Source organism: Aquila chrysaetos, chromosome 6 (genome assembly GCF_900496995.4).
Source record: "Aquila chrysaetos chrysaetos chromosome 6, bAquChr1.4, whole genome shotgun sequence".
Lineage (NCBI taxonomy): Eukaryota > Metazoa > Chordata > Aves > Accipitriformes > Accipitridae > Aquila > Aquila chrysaetos.
The window spans coordinates 35,475,016-35,494,289 of NC_044009.1; the positions used below are offsets into that span (position 1 = coordinate 35,475,016).

Here is a 19,274-nt window from a genome sequence, read left to right on the forward strand (position 1 = left end):
GGAGGACAGGACCAGGGTGCTGGTCCCTTCTGGCCCATCCGCCAGGCTGCAGCAGCCCCTTGGGCCAGGGGCTGTGGCACAGGCCCAGCGTGAGCGCTCCTAGAAGGGGCCAGAGGGAGCAGGAGCAAGGCATCCACCAGCCGAGCAAGGAGGCTGCTGGCCTGGAAGAAGCCCACTGGCCGTCCGCAGGCAGCATACAGCCCGTCCCTGTGACTGCTCGGTGGCACATGGTGCTGAGACACCCAAGCTTCATGGTAGCGGAGGGGGACACAGTGGCACCAGCTGGCATGGCTCCCCTTCACCACCTGGAGACCAGGCACAGGCTTCCTCCAGCAGGGAGAGGGCAGACCCCTGACCCACGGACACTCAGGACCCACGCAGCTTCAGGATGTGAGAGGCATCTCTCAGCCCACCAGGTCCAAGAGGAGAGAGGCTCACAGCCTCTGCTGAGCGAGCGATGGGGCAGCAGGAGCCGGGGCTGCCTCCTGCGGGGCTATGGAACAGCCATTCGTTGGTCCAAGCAAGAGATTGTGAGACTCACGTCAAGTCTCCAGTTAGTCCTTGGGAGGGATGAGCAGGTGCAAGCGGCCTGTCCCATGAGCGGGGAGGGCAGCTCCCAGCTCACACAGGCATGTGTAGCTCGTTGTACTCGTCCCGGCCATCCTCGTCGAAATTTGGCTCCGCATCCTCCGAGTCCAACTGGGGAGAGGCAGAGACCGGGCTCTGAAGGCCACAGCCACCCCCAGCATGGGGTCAAGCCTGGCATAGAGGGATCAGCGCACAGCAAGCCAGGCAGCTGGGCTGCACTTGGAAGCAAAGCTCTTGCTCATTCCCCTGCCAACGGGCTCCTTTTTTTGCCCCTCATGCCCATCCATATGTCACCAGCCTGATGCCCTTTCCTGTAATTGCTCTTGTTTGACAGTGCCCCATCACTGGGGCTTTGGTTGAGCACAGCAGCTCCTCCCTTCCCCCCTGCTGGCAGCACCCACTTCTGGGTGCTGCTCCAGGTTGCTTTCCAACAGGAGCTCAGGATGTCGGCAGCAGCAGAGGAGCTGCCAGCAGTCGAGGCGCTGCCAGCACCCTAGCACTGTGGTTAAATGCTCCTATGCCAAGCAGCCACAGGCTCTGCTGTGCTGCTGGGCTGTCCTTGCGGCTGTCTCAGTGGGGAAATGGGGCATCTCTTGATGAATGAGCCACAAATGGGGAGGAGGATGGAAAAGAAAACCCTTATTCCAGGCCTCTGCGTCGTAAAATCCTCTGTCTCCTTGCCCTAGGGTGCCCATCCATCCCACACTGCACTCCCAGGGCTACAAGCTTTGAGGAAGCCATCCACCCACCTACTGCTGTTGAACAAAGATCCCCAGACAACAGCAGGGAAAGCCAAGGCTTTGCCAGCCCAGGATCTCCCAGCCTTTCAGTCTGCCAAATCTCCTCAACCTCACCCCAGTGTTGCAAGCTAGGCTGTGAGGACAGTTATCTGCTTACCGCTTTGAGCTCCCTGTCATGGAAGAAGCGGGGCAGCACGAAGCGTCGCAATGGCACTGTCATGATCAGGACAAAGGGGAAGGCCAGGGATGCCACCGTAGATTTCACCACCCAGAGCAGCACAATGCAGGCCAGTTGAATGCAGGTGAAGAGATTCATTCTCCAGGTCTTCACCTAGGGAGGTAAATCCAGTCTAAGAACACATTATCCTTCCACACAGGTTAACGAAGACCCAACTGGCAAAACATAATCCTTCTGCATAGCATAGTACAGTAACACAACACTGCTGCATGCTCTACCTGCCTGTACTCTACAGCAAGGCAGAACTCCGTAACACATCAGCCTCTGTGCAACCTAGCAGCATACCCACCTGGCAGTGCAGTGTCCCTACACCCACTCAAGCAATGCATCACTCCTATCAGCTATAGTCCATCCATACTATATCCTGGCATTTCACTCCTGTATGCAGCCTATCAGCATGCTATCCTAGCGTTGTATCATCTCTGTGCATGGCTTGCACTTACTTCTCGGCACAAACTTGCAGCCAAGGGTGGGTCACCAAGCCAAGCGTCATCCTAGCAAAGCACCATCTCCCCTCACCTGCCTCTTCTTCCTCTGCTCCTCATTACCTGTTCCCCGCAACCTGCCTTCCTCACCTTGACAACATAGATGTGGTCAGGGTGGTGCTTGGATGGCATGAAGATCAGGAGCAGCCGCTCGTAGAGCTGGATGCCAGTGAGCGACGTAACCCCCATGTAGAGGAAGATGCCGAAGAGCACAGCCAGTGGGATCTGCCGCAGCATGTTCCCCATCACAATAGACAGACCTGCACAGACAGAGCTCAGGGCATGGTGTGTCCCACGCCAGCCCCTCTGCAAGGCACCTCGGCCTGTCCCTCTCCCCCCTCCTCTCTGTCTGTCCTGGGGTGCAAGGGAAAGGAAGCTCAAGAGGGGTCTAGCTGGAAGGTTTGCAAAGATGGACTGACCATGGGGGGGTACTGAAGGCTGCCAGAGGAGAGCTGAGTGTAGGTGGGGGCAGTCCTGCAGCTAGCAGGCAGAGCGCAGGCTGGGCCGTGGGGCAGGGACACTGCCAGGAGACTCAAGTGGTCAGCCCTGACCTCCCCCCGCACTCCTTCACCCGAGCAGAGGCTCACCAACGAGGGCAGCAATAAGCACTCCGGTCACACGCTGCTCCTTCACCTCCTCAATCTTGGGCTTCTCTCCTGGTGCGATGGCCTTGCTCATGACCGTCAGGGCATTGACGTGGGTGACGGAGCGCACTGTCGCCGCGGTCAGCCAGGGCAGCCCAAAGAGTGCACAAAGCCCCCCCATAGTGCCAATGAGCAGCAGGTCCAGGTGGAAGCCAGAGCCTTTCAGCAGCTTCCTCTCCTTCTTGCTCACAATCAGCCTGGAAGGAAAAAGAGTCCAGGTCAGTGCCCAGGGACAGCACTGTGGCTGGGGACAACGTTCACTTCCTGGAGAGAGCAGACATGGGGACAAGGAGATGGCTGAGGAGAGGGGCGGTGGCTGTCAACCTCAGGTTAGAGGTTTCCTCTTGTGCTGGGCTGAGGCAGGTCTCCATGACACTGTATGCCAGGAGGGGAGCCAAGAGATGATGGGAGAACCCAAGAAGGTACAGTCTGAAATGACCAGGATCCTGCCCTTGCTGTCCCGCTGAGATGCCAGGCACATCTCCACATGAATGGCACCAGCACCCATCCCAGCCTTGCCTGCCCAGGGGTTAGTGGTGGTTGGTGTTGGCAGGGGAGGTACTCACGTAGTGATCTGTGTCTCCATGAATATAAGAATGAAGACCAGGAGGGCAGGGATGGCAGAGGCAAACATCATCCACATCGGAAAGGTCCCACTGCTGCCCATGGGGTGAATGAACCAGCCACGCTTGTGAGGAGATGTGACCGACAGGCCAGAGGGGACATTCAGCTTCTGGTGGTGTAGCCACAAAACCCAGCAGTTACTCATCAATACGCATGTGCCCACAGCCTCACACAGGACTAGCCTTGCTTGATCCTCCTGGTCTCCCTGGTCTGAACACCTCAGATGATGGGACAGCCACCCTGACCCGAGCAGGACTTTCTCATGGATAAACCCCTTCAGTGCAAAAAATCCCATGTCCCCTAACATGGGCCTGTCTCATTTCCTTTCAGCTATTGGAATTCCCTTGTTTTTTGTCCAAGAGACCAAGGAAATACCTTCTTTCAGGAACCTCACCCCCATGTCAGTGCTTGCAGACCATGGTTAAAATGCTCCTTGACCTCTGCTTGGACAAATCAAGTGTCCTGAACTGCCTACCCTTCTCTGAGGTGGCTTTCCAGACTTTCCAAGCCTTTTCTGAGACATTTTTCAGTATTGTTTTTGCAGTGTGGACACCAGAAGTGGCCACATTCTCTCAAAATGACCTCACCCTGATCATGTTCAGAGGGAATACATGTTTGTGCTCCCATCAGAGACCACACAGACTCCTAGCTGTACATTGCCTTGACCTTGCGTTCACCAGCATTTGAACTTTCAGCTCTGCGCTGCTCTACAGCAGTTCTTGCTATCTGCCTGTGTGAGCACTGCAGGAAGAGTTTATGATTTGCATTTATGTTAATCAGCGTAAGTATGAATAATATTCCTGGAATGCTTGTACTTGAGCTAAGCTGTGTAACTAACTACCATTTTCTCGGAAAGCTTTGTACATATGCTGACTTAATACTGAAATGATAATGCTTTTGATATTAATTGTAGAAGGGTATGAAAAGAATGTAACAAAGAGCATGATTTTACTAATGTCTGATAAAACCAGATTTTTCATTGAAATTTAAATGAATAAAAATGCATTTGGATTCCATGAAGCCTTGGGCTGTCTTGACAAAAAGCTTGCTGAACAGGAACTACCTTTCACCCTCTCCTCGATGTTAGTTGGAAAAAATACCATAACAAAATGATATAACTACACATCTACTAAAAAAGGAGGAAAAAAAGGAAACCTGTGAGATGGGTTTGTTTGATAACATTTAAGTTTGTGCATAAACTGGGAAAGAGATCATTGTGTTTGAGATAAAGTGATCAAAATATTTAGTAGCCTATGATCAAGGAGAGTATAAAAATTTAAGTACTAAACCCATGACAACTACCCCACTGAAACCACTCTGTATGCCACCCTCTTCAGTGTGCATAACCAGTTTATGTCTTATTGATTGACTGCAAGTTTTTAGAGTTACAAACAAGGAATTAACTGCACTGAATCTCTCTGGTCCCCTAAAGCCTCCCCTACTAACAGCTGGAATACCAGAGGGATACGAGGGCACTCAAGTCTCTGTAGCTCTGGTTTCAGTCTCAGCAAGACCCTTGGAGCTTCCCTTCAGTTTGGGAGTAAGGACGAGGGGAGCATCTCTGTCTGCTTTGTGCTGTTATGACTAAAGAGGCAGGAAATACAAATCCCCCATTGCACAAGAGCAGGCCACGGTGCCACAGAGACCGCTGCTGGGCTGCAGGAGGGGCTCTGAGGGCAGCGCCGGCACCTACCTGTGTGTATGTGTCAGTGATGGTGTAATCCACCAGCACCATGACCAGGATGGAGATGGGGATCCCGAAGTCTCCAATGATCCGCCGAGCCTGCAGAACAAACACACTCGCTGGCAAAGGGAATGGGCCAGCTCTGTGCACCCACCCTGCTACAGGGAGCCTGTGGCACAGCAAAGCCCCAGATGGGGCCAAGCACCACGGCAAACCTGAGCACTGCTGATGAGCAGGGCAAGGGAACCCAGCCTTGACCCATAGGGCTGTGCATCCCACTGCCCAAATAACACACAGTCCTCCAGCCACTCTTAAGTGACTGGCTAATTGCTCCTACTGGCCTATTCAGATGGTGCTCCAGCTATTACACAGATGCCCTGCATGTACAGAGCTGTCCAAAGGCAACAAGTTGTAAGCTCTTCCTCCTACATTCTAGCATAACAGACTTGTATCCAGCCAAAGGAGCTTTCTCAAGGTCCAGAGAGTCCTCTGGACTCAGAGAGTCCTCTGGTCCAGAGGGTCCTCTCTTTCCAGCAAAGCTCACTGGAGCAGGACAGTGCAGATACCATCATCAACAGCCAGCTCTGGTCTGCAGCCTAGGCCAGGCTACCATCCCTTCTGCATGGTATTTAAGGGATTGCTGGTGTTTCTTTGGGGGATGGTCCAAATACTCTGGAGAACAAAGGTCTGAAGCAAGAAGCATTATTTGTTTGGCACAGCCCTTGTTCTTACCATCTGGGTCCCACAAACTTCTCACCTTTCCTCCTAAGAAACGGCTGTTCTTGAACTTGCGCATAAAGAAGGCAATGAAGAAGGTGCCTAGCATGAGGATGAGGGAGAGGAGAGCAGTGTTGGGCTGCATCCTGATTCCCAGCGACATCGCATCCGCGGGGAGCATGCTGGCATTCAGGCCGCTCTGCACGTCTGGTGGGTAGAACTTCAGCAGAGGATGTTCTGCAAACACCTGGGCAGGTGAGAGAAGCAGCGGGCACTGTCACCGCAAGGAGGGGCAGGGGGCACTGTCACTACTGGGGGCAGGGGGAAGCGGAGGTGTCCTGCTCTGTGGAGAGGTGAGGGCGGTAGATGGTGGGCGCAGACAACCCCAGCATCCATCACCTCGCCTCGCAACCTACCCAGCTGGAGAGGGCTGGGGAGAGAAAAGTGGCCCCTCTTTAATGCCTCCTGCAGGAAGAGAAGGGGAGACAGACGTTAGGGCTCATCCTGCCAGCCTCTGTGGTGGCACAGGGGCCAGCTGGGCTGGGGCATGAGAGGCCAGCAAAGAACTGCTCTGCAGAACACCTAGGAAAGCTGTGGCTGAGCTGGCCCTGTTCCCCTGCCTCCTGTACGCTAAAGTAGCAGGTTCCTGGGGGATCGAGAGATGCAGCAGCCCATCTCCCTGGGGAAGGTTCACCTTGTACAGTTTGTAGAAGGTCTCGTAGATAAAGATGAGAGAGATGAGGAAAGCAAAGATCTCCTGGGTGAAGGGTGAGATGTAGCGCACCAAGAAGCTTCCCTCAGCTGCCACAATAATGAAGATGAAGACGATGAGCCACAAACCAATCCACACTCTGCCTGTCAGATATTCAATGCCTTGTGTCTGGCAGAACTGAAATGGAAAGGGGCAGGAGTTATTCATGGCTCCTCAGGCTGCCTGCTGCATCTGCTCCCCATTAAGATCAACGACTCTCCTGGAAAGAAGCATCTACATCTGCTCAGGCATCCAGCACAGAGATAGTGAATTCAGGACTGGAGTCACAGGTAAAGTTGCAGAGTTTGCATTAACACCAGCCAGCTCACACCAAGCAGGTGTTCACAGCTCCAGTCTTTGTAACAGTATCTCCTTCACTCTCTGCTGAAACCATCCCCTGCGTGATGCTCCCCATCCCACCCATATGGAGGTGCCCTTACTCAAACACAGCTCTCCACTGCTCCATGCACTCAACAGCACAAGCCTGTTCCCCACAAAGGAGAGCCTGAGCAGCCTGCTATGTCCCACTTCATAAAGGCTACGTTAGCTGGGGCATGATCCCAGACGGCGCCCTGCATACACACAGTTGTATGGGTGTGATGAAAAGCCCCCAGGCTGTCACCACAGACCAGACCATCTCCACTGCCTCTGCTCATCCACACACAGCAACACCAACCGCTTCCCACACAAATCACATCCCTCCCTTTGCAGCCTTCCTCGGTACCAGTACAGACAGTGCCCTCACACAGTACCACACACCCAGAGGAACACCTTTGTGCACAATGACTGGGCAAAGCAAAAGCAGTCAGTGAGAAGTGTGGTCACAGGAGAGCAGAGAAATTCCCCCTGTGCAGTGGCATCACCAGCTCCAAACTCTTGACACACCAAGGTGAAAATCTAGCTGTAGGAAAAACCATGCTTTAAAAGCCCAGACATGCTAGGAGTCAGAAAAAAGGAGAAGGATTAGACCCACTGCTTGGGAGTACAGTGACATGGATGCTTTTAACAGCGAAGAAGTCATGCTACTCGAGAAAGAGACATGTCCATCCTGGCTGGCCAGGGTATCTCTGCACACACCCTTGGGCTCATCCTGAGAGGTGGGAGTAATGTACGTGAGACATCCCAAATGGGTGGTACACTGAACATTGTTGGGTTCCCATACAAGGAAACCTGGCCACAGGTAAAAGTTGTGAAATGGTCTTCAAAGGAAGCCCCAAGAACAAGAAAGTATTATGGACCAGCATTTTAGGATGCAGCTACAAATGCTCATTGTGCCAGGATGGGCTGGAGCACAGGGCTGGGGACAATGCTCCCCTCACAGTCAGCAGGTAGAGGAGTGCTGTTACCACTCTCACACCTCAAGGGGGTCAGCCCATGGGATACAGCAACAGGAGGCAGCAGTCCCTATGGCGTGACCTGCAAAGGGTCAGTAGAGCCAGGGCCAGCCCCAGCCAAGCTGAGGGGAGCCTGGCAAGACCCAAGGAGTCTACACTACCAAAGATCCTTTGGAGAGCTGAGAAATGCCAGCTGCCCTCTCCAGCGCAAGGGCAGAGCGAGCAAGTGCCGAACATGGACACTGCCTCACATGTACCTTGTAAAAAGCTTCTTCAAACACCAGCAGAGGCCCTGAGAAGCCAATGACCAGGAGCGGCTGGGCTCCAAGCAGGGAGAAGAGGATCCCTAAAACCGAGGTGGAGATTATCAGCTCGGAGACCCCCATGAGACCCTCAGTTTTCTCTCCTGGGAAAGAGAATAATGTGTGAGTGTTATAGCCCAGACACAGGCACTGTCACCACAGGCAGGCAGGCTGCAGACACAGCTCCAGACGGAGGAGGCAGGTCCCCGTCCCATCAGTTGGAGGTTCCCTGCTTTGGGCAGGGAGCACAGAGGGAGCCCAGGGAGCCGAGGCTGGAGAGGCCAAGCGGCAGGGAGGGGACAAGGCAGCAGCCGAGGTGCAGTGCTGCTGCTCTCCCTGAGCGAGCAGCACCGAAGCCCACCCCAGCACAGCATCACACAGACACAGCCAGTGTCCCAGCGTGCAAAGAGCAGACCAGAAAGCAGGCCCATTACCTAGGAGTCCCCCGAAGGTGATGGCAGGAGAGAGAGCAGCAAAGTAGATGAAGAGAACGGCCGCGAGACACTGGCTGTGCAAGGCGTCTCTGATGTCACTGAGGTATTTGGGGTACCTGCGCTTTATGTCCCGAACCAGACCTCCAAAAAATATCCCGGTCCGCTTCAAAGGGTCGTCCTCAGCTTCCTCCTCTTCTTCCTCAGCTTTCACTTCACACAGCTCTGGAGGTACATGGAGGACAGGGCTTGAGCAGGGGAATGCAAGTGTGCCCTTGGGCTGTCCCTCTCCCCCATACCCCGTGAAGACCTTCCTCCAGCAGCACTAACGTGGTGGGCCCCCTGTGACTGCACATCCCGCTGCCTCCAGCTCCCCCCAGCTGCCGGAGCTGCCCACAGCCACTGTCCTGCCTCCCCTTGCCACCCTCCCTGCTGCCCATGGCAGGAGCCAGGCCCCGCTCACCCCTCTGCCAGGCTCTGTGAGGGAAGGGCTCACTGGGGCACCCAGGGCACTAGGCACAAACTCTTTTGCCCAAATGTGAGTGGAGAGACCTTTGGCTTCCTGGACAGCCCCCTCCTTCATGGACTTCTGCTCCCTCTCCTTCCTCTTCCTCAGCAGCAACTTCTGGAAGGTGGCAATGGATTTGAGCAAGTCTTTCCCCTCCACCTCCGACGGGGGGATGACAATGCTGCAGTCCAAGAACTCATTGATTGCATTGAGGAGGTCTTGACGGTCATCTGCCATGTATGCAGCCTCATGGAAGTGCTGGGAGGGGCAGGGAAAACGAAAGAGGGAGAAGGCTCAGACCAAGACTGCACCCAGCTACCTACAGCCTGGAAACACAACGCTTGCTGCGACCACACAGTAACATCCTGCTCCCTCGACCCGCTACTTCTCTCACTACTGCCACTCCATGACCCACACTCCCAAATCCCTCCTCCCTGTCCTTCTACCCAATGCCCCTCACGTAATCCCATGTCTCTCCTCCCTTCCCTATCCATCCTTTCCAGTGACCTCCTTGCTCCTGCTTTTCTCCCCCAAGCCCCACTGCTCTTGCCCAAGATCATGCAGCATCTCTGCCAGCTGCATGCTCTGCCAGACCACAGGGTGCCTCTCATGGGACCTCTCCATAAATCAAAATCAGATCTGTGCTTCCCGGCTAGCCTGGTGCCTCTTATTCCCTAGGCTAGATGCAACACCTGGCCAGCCCATGCCTCTGTTCACACCAGATCGCTGTGGCTGCATCAGGCCAAGATCCTTCTCCTTACAAGCTCTGCATGACATTGTTCGGTCCTGCAGGGCTCTCATTTAGAGCCCAGCTCAGGGATGTACCAGAAGCCAGGCACCACAGAGATGAAAGACCTTCCCGGACCCTGCAGCTCAAAATTAGGACTCTGCAATAGACCGATGTCCTTCTAGTCTGGTCTTGGGTTTGTTTTGAGGGAGAAGCTGGTGGAGCCCTGAAGTACCATAGATAAAGCACAAGAACCAGGGCCTGAGCAGGGAGCATAAGAGACTCTTGGGAGTCTCCACATGGGAGAGGGAGGGAAAATAGGAGTCTACAGCATGAGGAAAGCCATGCAAGGGAAACCAGGCAGAAAAGGGAAGATGGTCCTGACAGCAAGGGCAGGATGTTGAGGAAGGACTCCATGGAGACCATGAGAGTACAGCACAACTGCAGATAGGTAGGGAGGTGCTGGCAAACAGGCAGAAGTGCTGCATTGCCTCTGGAACATGCCTGCAGAGAAAGGGCTGGAGGAAGATGAAGAAGTGAATAGCCTGTAAACCAGGTAGGAGACAGCTAAGGTCCCTGCAGCACACAGACTCCCTGGAGCCACAGCTTCAAACTGTAAATGATACCATATTCTCTTCATGGCGCCAGCCACTGTGTAACCTTGCTACGGCCAGCCCTGGCTGAGGGAGCTGGCTCCCCTCTTCCAGCAACAGAGGAGCAGAGGCTCAATTGAGTGAGATCAGCCCACAAACGCAGCGCTGAACCTGGAATATGGCACCTCACATCTTCTGGCTAAAAACACAGCCTCAGCTGAGCCCTGTGCAACTCCTGGGAAGGGATCTTTCAGCTGGGAGCCATTGTTGCCCACAACCCACCTGCTCCAAGTTGACCTTTTAGTCCTCAGTTCAGGGAGAGTTGTACACTGGTGGCAGGACGGGCAGGTTCGTTACTCAGCTATAGCTACATGGCACCAGCCAGGAGGACACTCTGAACCTCTGATTCTCCTGTCCTGGATGTATGTGGCAGATGCTCAGATTGTCTTTTCTTTGCCTTAAATTCCTTACCAGGATAATGAACCTAACTTTCCTGCCATCTAACCAGATGGGGGACTTCTAGCAGTGCACACGTTGGCAGAAAAACCTTCCTGACTCCTCATCTCTCCTCTTGCATGGATGTGCTCCTCTGCGTGGATGGTCAGCTAGAAAGCTTCATCCAAACACCTGACAACAGTCCCCAGGCATTGCTGGGTCTTTTTGCTAGTGTGGCCTGGGCTAGGCGTCATGGTCACAAACACCGTTCAGCCTCCCCTACTCTCTGTTTGTGAGACATCAACTGAACACAACTCTTCTAACCTTGAGCAGTCTTTTGCTCCTGCTTTTACATACAGCCCCTTTCTTCACTCAGCCTAGCACTCTCTGTCCCAGCCAAGTGTCTGTCCTATTCTTCCCTCCGTACTGGAGCATCCTACCTTGGTCGGGGCAGGCTGCTCTTAAAAATCCCAGGTGCTCACACCTGCCTGCCCCACCTGGGCCTTTGCACAGCATCTTTCAGCACTCTCATCCCAGGACTGACTTCTGAGGAGCTACTGAAGCTCCCTTGAGTGTGCCAGCATCACCGCCCATCAGCTCCTCACCTTGTCGGACATGAGGGTGGAGATTGAGCGGCCAATTTCATGGTAGTCCATGTTGGCCTGGCTTGGTCCCAGCAGCACAAAGATGAATCTGACAGGAATCGGGACCTCCAAGACAGATTCCAGGAAGACGGCCTCATTTAGTCGGACAAAGGCCATAGTTGGCTGCTCCAGGAACTGCACACAACCTACCAGGAGGCAATGTTTTGAGCAGAGTTAATCATTGGGGTGAGCTGTACTGGGCTGCCTTTAACAGTGGAAACAAAGATTTTGGGGGTTCCCACGAGCCCTGCAGTCCTGTACTGGTCTCCAGACCACTAAGACAGCATTGAGCTTCATGCCGAGGACTGCTCCAAGTCCCCTGTTCACTGATCATTCCCCAGCAGTGCTACTTTCTTTAGCTTCCCATTTAGCCCATTCTTAATCTCTTACAGAAGGGCTCTATTTACACTATAAGGGTCTAATTTTAAATCAGAAGGTTGTTTCCCACTAAGCCACTGCCTTATGAAAGGAAGTCTCTTACACGTTACTTTTATCAAACTTCTAATCTCATCAAAGAATGAAATCAGGTTTGCTGGACATGACCTATTTCCCATAAACTTCACTGCTTGGCAGTAATTACATTCTTATCCTTTAGCTCTTTATTAATTGAATCCCATATTAGTTCTGCCATTATGTTGGCCAGGAAGGATGTCAGGTTAAACAACCTATAGGTACTGGATCACTGTCCTTCCCTTCTTGAGCACTGATGCTATAAGCTTTCTCCTTTTTTCTTGTATGTTCCCTGTATTCCTAGACTTTTTTTTTTTCAGATGAAAATGAGCCAGTTCTCTAAAGACTCATAGGTGCAAACTGCACAGTTTGTTTTACAATGTCCGCATCTCATCAATGCTTGGCAGCCTCCTCGGTTCCTAACAGATTGGGAAATACTCCTGCGTCCTCCAGCACACCAGCCGCTTCCTTCCCATACTGAACACAAATGTTTATTGGATACTTGTATTTCTCTGGCATTATCACTGATCCTTCTGCCATCTGTGTCCAGCAAAGAGCTGTGTTCTGTGTTAGACTGGCAAATCTGGGCCATCTTTGTCCAAGCGAATCCCAAGACATAGCCTTACCTCAGAAATGGCCAGTGTTTAGTTATCTGAGTATTCAAAGTGCGTTTGTGAAGCTGATTTGGCCTCATCGCGGTGAAGTATCAGCTTGGTTGAGCTGCCAAGCCTCTTTGCCTGAGCTTTTCATCTACTGGATAGGCAATGACATTTACTTTGCTTGTAGCATAGCTACGTTTGCCGAGATGTTAATGCCAGCAAAGTGCTGAGGACTACTCTTGTGGTCAGAAGGCACCAAGCCCACCGATGCTTGAGCCTGTCTGCTCACAGCCCTCTTGTACAGAGAATTATCTCCTGGCAGCGCTACGGCCAATACCCAAGACCTTGCCACCAGCCAGGCCCTGCTTCTATGAAATCAAAGCTCCCTGGCACACATAACCAGCAACCAACACTGGCCAGGGCAGGGTCCAGCTGCTGGCAAGGCATGAAGAGGCCAGACGGAGGGCAGCGATGGTCCGAGGACAGCGTGAGGCTCAAGGGCAGTCAGTGCCTGGGCATCAGAACCTCGGGCACCACTTACCCACTTCTGAGCTGCAAAATGGGATGTTCTGGTGAGCCTGGCAGGACTTTCTCCTCTAAGTTGGGCCCCAGCTCCCAGCAGCAGTGTCTATCAACCTCTTTCTTAATCTAGGAAAAGAACTATCCTGGCACCCCATATGTTTACCACAAACAAAACGTGCAGCATCACCAGACAGCGTACAAAGGCTGCCTTCCCTGTTGAACTTTGGGAACGTGTACAAGATGACCAAATACACCTCAGGAGGGAGGGCACAGACTGCTGAGGCCAGATCAGGATCTGCACTAGTCTCTTTGGGCTCTGAGGGACTCTACATGCTGCCTCTTACCCACAAGGACCACTGTGGCCTCCGCATCTTCAGGGATCTTCTCCATCAGCTTCAGGTATTTACGGTGGCCCTCAGAGTTATGGAGATGAGGGTTTTTCTGCCAGGGAAGAATACAAACAAGTAAGGACGAAGTCCCCATGCCTTGGTTTCCCTACACAGCCTTGCCACCGACATATCTGCAGCTAGGCTTGCCTCAGCTGCACGCCCGACACCCTGCTTCGCAGGCAAGGCACCCTCACAGCAAAGGCCACCCTGCAAGCGCCACGGCTGTTGCTGCCATTGCACGCTCAAGGAGATGTTTGCATGCAGTGTGAGGCTAAAATTATGTCCTGAAATCATAATGCAGCGACCTGATTTCCAGTGCTCCAGGTGATCCAGGGGAGCTCAGCCCTTGCAAGTACAAGGCCCCCCATGAAGGGGCCCAGAGGTTGGTGCCAAGGGCTACCACCAGCCAACAGTCATCCCCAGGGTGTGGAAAAAGAAGCACTAACCCCCCATGTCACCCTCACCTCCTTGCAGTCAGTCTCATTGGCCTTGGGGTCGGCCATCTCAATGCGCTCTTCCCCCATGAGGGGCACACAAGTGTCAGTGGTGTGGTTGTGGTGGTGGTTCCCCACGATGGAGTTCATGCTGGAGCTGGAGTGGTTCCTCGGGAAGAAGCCCTCTTTCTCATCATTGGGGTGGCTGAGGGGAAGAGTGGTGGCCATGAGGGGACCCGCCTCCCTTGCCATCTGGGGCTCGCAGATAACCCCCGAGCCCCGGCAGCCCTCGGCCACGTGCCACCCACCTGTGCTTCAGCAGCAGGGCGCGCAGCACGTTGGCTCGGTCTTCTGCTCTGATCTGGTCAGAGATGATCATGGTCTCCACCATGAGGTGAGCAATGCCGGGCAGAGTGGTCTGCTCCAGGTCAAGGAGGACGGCACCTGCCAGCAGGAGGGGAAGAGCCCTGCTCCTAGTGTGCAACGCTCCCTGCCACACACATACTCTGAGGACATAGCTGTCCCACCAGGAGCCACGCTTTGGTTGGGGTACAGACACTCTCAGCTGAGAAATGCCCCAAGTCCAGGTGTCCCATGACCACTGTGTAAACCCTTGTCCCAAGAGAACCCAGAAGCTCCAAGATGCACTGGTAGCTCTGGTGTCTCCCTCTCATTTTTGTCTCCCACTCTGACCAAACTTGCTTTTTCACACCAAAGATGGGTCCAAGACCTGCTGGCCCAGGCACAGATGGGTGTTGCAGTTGCCACGTGCCTGAGAGCAGCAAGGCAGAGCAAGGAACCAATACAGGCACCCTTGGGCTAATGCAAACCCTGGCAAACAGGCTACAGGATGGTGTGTCTCCACAGACCCTACGTGGAGCCTGGACACAGACACTGTTGGCGTGTCTCCAGTGAGGGGCTAAACCACAACAGAAGCTGTCCAGCAAAACCTCTCCCAGAGCAAGACACAAACCCTGGCCTGCAGTTCCTGACTCACCATGGGCAATCGTCTTCCTAAGTTCCAACAGGCTGCGGAAGGACAGTGAAGCCACGTGGGGTTTCCCCCACCTTGCTGTGTCCTCCTCCACATCCTCCTCAAACTTGATCCAGCGGGCCGTCTCCCTCCAGTGCATCTCCTGGTTCTTATCCACCACCAGCTCATTCAGCTCCACAAACACCTAGTGGAAATTAGACCGAGGACATGAGACTTCCCCTGATGCATACAGCTCTATCATCAATATCTGGAAAGCCTCAGGTTTATTCTCAAGGCACCGCTTGGTCTAAAGTGCTGCCTGAGCCAGCCTGCCTTAGTTAACCAGAGGTTTAGTGAACAGAAGCAGCCAGGACAAATATCACTGGCAGCGTGGCAGGAGCTTCCATCAGCACATGAAGCACCAGAAAGCTCCAAGTCAGATGGCGTGGGCAGGGGAGAGAGAATGATGCAATGCTGCATCCCTTTCTACCAAGCTGTGACAATTTTGTCCTCTGCCTGCTTCTTGGTTTCCCCCAAAATTGCCCACACTTACCAGAGATGGTGACATTACTGTGCTGCCAACTTCCACAACAGCACTCCCATTTCTGTGACTTTAACGTCTTTCCTAAGGTCAAAGCTTTGTCATTTCAGAGAAATCTCTGCTTTTATTGAGAAAAGTATATTTTCAACCCTCATGATAATGGATAAGAGCTTGAAATTTCACCCCCAAGGTCATGTAAAGAATTAATTATATTGAAACCACATTTATCACTTTATAGAGTGCCTGTTTCTAGTCCTGATTTATGGCTTCTGAACAAGTGAGGGAGGACAGCACACAGATACCTCATGGGGCTTTCTATCCAACTTCTTCTTCTTCTTCTTTTTCTTGACAGATGGAGTTGATGCTAATTTTTTGCTTGTCCTGGTGATCTGACTCCGAGATGGTTTTTTCATCAGATGCCTCCTCACACCGGGGTTATCTTCAAAACGGTGGCCTGAAGACATGGGAAAGGAAAAAAGACCACCAGTTTGTCTAGTGGAAACACTATCTGGCAGGGAAACACATCTAAGCCCACCCTTCTCTCATTAGCTTACGCAAGCAAAGCCCTGGCAGCTGGAGCACTTACCACCATCCTCCAGACCTCTGAAGATCCTTCCTGCCTCACCTGCCTACTTTCAGCTCTTCCAGACGTCTGCGAGCTAATTCCTCCAAGGCGGTGGCTTCCTCCCAGGCTGTGCACACGCTGGAGCACCATTGCAAAAGCTTTTATTCCAGGTACCCGAATAAGTGGTGCATGAACCCTCCCCATACTCCCTCAACGAAAAGCAACCTGAAGCCTTGTCTGTACCTGGATAGCACAGGCAGGCACCTGGCTGGGGCTCATTTCTCCCACTGGAGGAAGCCTGGTGCTCAGCAAGCATAAAGGGCAGTGAAGGGGAAGAATATTTAGCTGCTGGTCTGGGAGACACATGGAAATATCAATGACAGTTTTATTTAATTGTGCGATGAGACTGTAGGATAACAGTGCAGACCGGGGCTGGCATGGAGGCTCGGCAGTTAACTCCAGCTATCGCTGTTTCTAGATGATCCGCAGTGCCGCTGTAATGCCCTCTGAAAGGTCTGCGTTACAGAGTTTGGCTGGCTGAATCAAAGCCTCCTGAAGCCTCCAGAGAGGCTGTTGAAGCTGCAGTAAAGACCCACCACCAAGCTACCAGTGCTGTTGGCTAGCCAGCGCCCACCAAAACCTGGCCACAACCGTGCCAGCCCCTTTCTCAATGCCAGAGAAACAGCACCTGGACAACAGCCTGCCATGGAGGGCAGCTTCCCTGGACGCTACCTAGAGACAGCAAGTGTATCCTCCCCAGCACAGACAACCCATGGGGATGGGGAAGCCTCACAGCACAGCTCCAGGATGGGCAGGCTCCCCCAGGTAGATCACTTAGTCAGGGGTTTTGCTCAGCTTCGGTCCATCACGGCTTGCTGACCCTGCTTGTAAGGCAAAGCGAAGGTCTTCTCCCTGGGGGACTGAGGGCAGCTCTTGGTTGGCTGGGATGAACGTTCAGTCTCCATGTACTTTTCTGCACTTAGCTTCAAGACCTGCAGCTCTCAGGGCATGAGGCATAGCAAAAAGCACTGGGTTTGAAGGCCAAGTGGTCTCTTTGATGTTGCAGGAAAATATCTGTGCATCTCTGGCATGGAAAGACACACCCAGCATCCAGCCAGGCATACCATGGCCTTGCTCCTTGGAAATCTGGGTCGCTAAATTAAATATAAAATGAATCAATACTGGGCCTCAGGGCATTTTTCCCCATTGGCTGCCCTGCTGCTCCATGTTCCACTGATGGCTGGACTCCTCCCTGCTTCACTTACTGCACTGCAATGTTGACAGGAGCCAATAACTGCCCACCACTACAAATGTTTCTGAGAGCCGGGCACATGTGGGGCTTCCTTGGACTTTTGCATGGATTTCTCAGTTCCCGCGTGCATGGCAGCCACTTCATTGCACTCAGTGTGTGTTCGTGCATAAAACAAACAGTCCACCAGGCACAGGATCTTGGTATATGGCAGCTTTGCTCCAATCCCTGCAGCTTCTGATTCTCACTATGTCCCTGGAAGACCAGGGCCGGAGGATGCTCTGCCCAGCAAGACAGAGCGCTCACCCAGAGCACGGCAAGCCTCTCCCATGGCAATGACAACCTGCTACGCAGTGCTCTTCAGCAACAGCCCTAGAAAGCACACACAGGCGTTCAGTCTCAGCCACCAAATGGCTGGAGGACAGATAAAATGAAAGGAGCCAAGTTTCCTGCCAGCATCTTCAGTGACTCCCACACTCATTGACAGGGACAGGAGCCGGAGTGCTGCAGGCTCAGAGCGAGCTGGTGAAGGCACACCTCCAGAGTCCTACTGAAGACTAAGGAGCAATCCACTTTGCCGCTCTCCCCTGGCAGTGCTTGTGGTCACTGAGATGCCAGATGGAGGAGACAACTCATAGAGCAGGGTGGACACATGGGCTTAATTTAGGAAGAGGCCACTCGCTTTGGGAGTCCCATGCAGAGCCCAGCTGAGGTGCTCCAGGCTGCTCTACAGAGAGCCTTTCTGTGTCCCATCAGATTGGTGCTTCCCCAAATGAAAGTCAAGCTCAACTGAGCACCTAAGTCCAGGGTCCTTACTCAGGACAGGATCTTGGACTGAGACCAAAGGGTGATGAGCCCAAGGCATAGCTCTGCCCTCCTTGCTTGAAGCCAAACTCCCCAGGGTGAGATGAACCAGCCAAGGACAGCTCTTGCTGTACCTTCTCTCCAGTGCTCCCCAGGAGCAGAGCATGAGACAGTGACAATGTACGAAGACAGAGAGCGATTCCTATGGTGGCTCCACTACAACGAACTGGGATGTCACCCTCCCACACAGCATCTCCTACAGCCTCCTCCAGAAGACCTTCTGTGTTGGCTTCCACAGTCAGATTTCTTGGGATGACCAAGTTCCTCTTCCACCAGCTTAAATCTGAAGATGACAAATATGACTTTGCACTGGTTAAAGTCTTCCCCCAGAGTGCCTGTGCTAGTCAGTGCAACTCAGTGGGCAATTGCCTTAGTGTGTTAGCTCCTGCTTCCCTCCTTTCGTCACCCTCTATCCACAAGCACAAAGCCCAGAAAGAGGCATCAGAGTATTTGTATCAGTACTAGAGAGCAACTTGCTAGGCCGGCATCACAGCGATGGTGCACACTTCCCATGTACCCCAGAGGTTAAGTTACAGCAAGAAAAAAGAGATTGAAACCCCATCTGTTGGAATATTTAAAATTAGACCAAACAAAATGCTATTCAACATACAGCAAGTCACAACCCTATGCTGGCTTCTGGAAAAAGCTACTGCCCTGCCCTGCCCTGCACAGAACCCAAGTCTCTCCTGGCTGATGCTGAGTTCAATGTGATGGGGACAGCTGGACCCCAGCTCATCCCTGCTGCCATCCAGGTGTCCCTGCACAGCACTCCCCATGCTCTGAACACTAAAAGCAGTGCAAGGAGACCAGCTCGGGTCCAACAAGGACTCTACTCTGCTCAAAAGCTATTAAATTCCTCCTGGATCTGAGTGGGTCCTGAAGAGGTACTGCCATGGAGTAAATAGCTGGGCAAGTGGCACTGGCTGGACATGAGCTGGCTCTGCACAGAACTGACTCTTGCATCTCTGCCATCTCTGCCTCTGCCGTATCTCTCTGCAGGATTAATCCACAGTGTGGATTCATTGTGCAGAAATAATTAAGAGTTGACTGTACAGCACATCCTATTTCAAGCACCTGCAGTATTAGCTGTAGCAATCAATGAATGAGTTAACTGCTAGCAAGTCAAACTTCCCCACTTTAAAAGTGACGGATATCACACCTTGCAGAAGCGATCTGCCCCTTCTACCTTCCCAAGAATAGCCATCCTTTCCCGGGTGAACTTGGGGCAATTTCTCACACTTTT

At 53.0% G+C, this 19,274-nt stretch overlaps 1 protein-coding gene across 1 annotated transcript in view; it reads right to left on the minus strand.

The window, feature by feature from the left end:
* Positions 1–509: 509 nt before the first annotated feature.
* The window catches only part of SLC4A3 (solute carrier family 4 member 3), a 33,367-nt gene continuing 14,602 nt past the window's right edge, over positions 510–19,274 (minus strand). Inside the window, exons 7-23 of the mRNA XM_030018513.2 lie at positions 15,656–15,807; positions 14,837–15,017; positions 14,148–14,283; positions 13,870–14,044; positions 13,361–13,457; positions 11,407–11,591; positions 9,091–9,304; positions 8,542–8,763; positions 8,063–8,211; positions 6,415–6,609; positions 5,761–5,967; positions 5,013–5,102; positions 3,262–3,428; positions 2,639–2,892; positions 2,142–2,311; positions 1,486–1,659; positions 510–699 (exon numbers count right to left, since the gene is read on the minus strand). Of these exons, the coding sequence (XP_029874373.1) occupies positions 622–699; positions 1,486–1,659; positions 2,142–2,311; positions 2,639–2,892; positions 3,262–3,428; positions 5,013–5,102; positions 5,761–5,967; positions 6,415–6,609; positions 8,063–8,211; positions 8,542–8,763; positions 9,091–9,304; positions 11,407–11,591; positions 13,361–13,457; positions 13,870–14,044; positions 14,148–14,283; positions 14,837–15,017; positions 15,656–15,807 (2,846 nt within the window). The 3' untranslated portion in view covers positions 510–621. The remainder of the gene's footprint in view (positions 700–1,485; positions 1,660–2,141; positions 2,312–2,638; positions 2,893–3,261; positions 3,429–5,012; positions 5,103–5,760; positions 5,968–6,414; positions 6,610–8,062; positions 8,212–8,541; positions 8,764–9,090; positions 9,305–11,406; positions 11,592–13,360; positions 13,458–13,869; positions 14,045–14,147; positions 14,284–14,836; positions 15,018–15,655; positions 15,808–19,274) is intronic.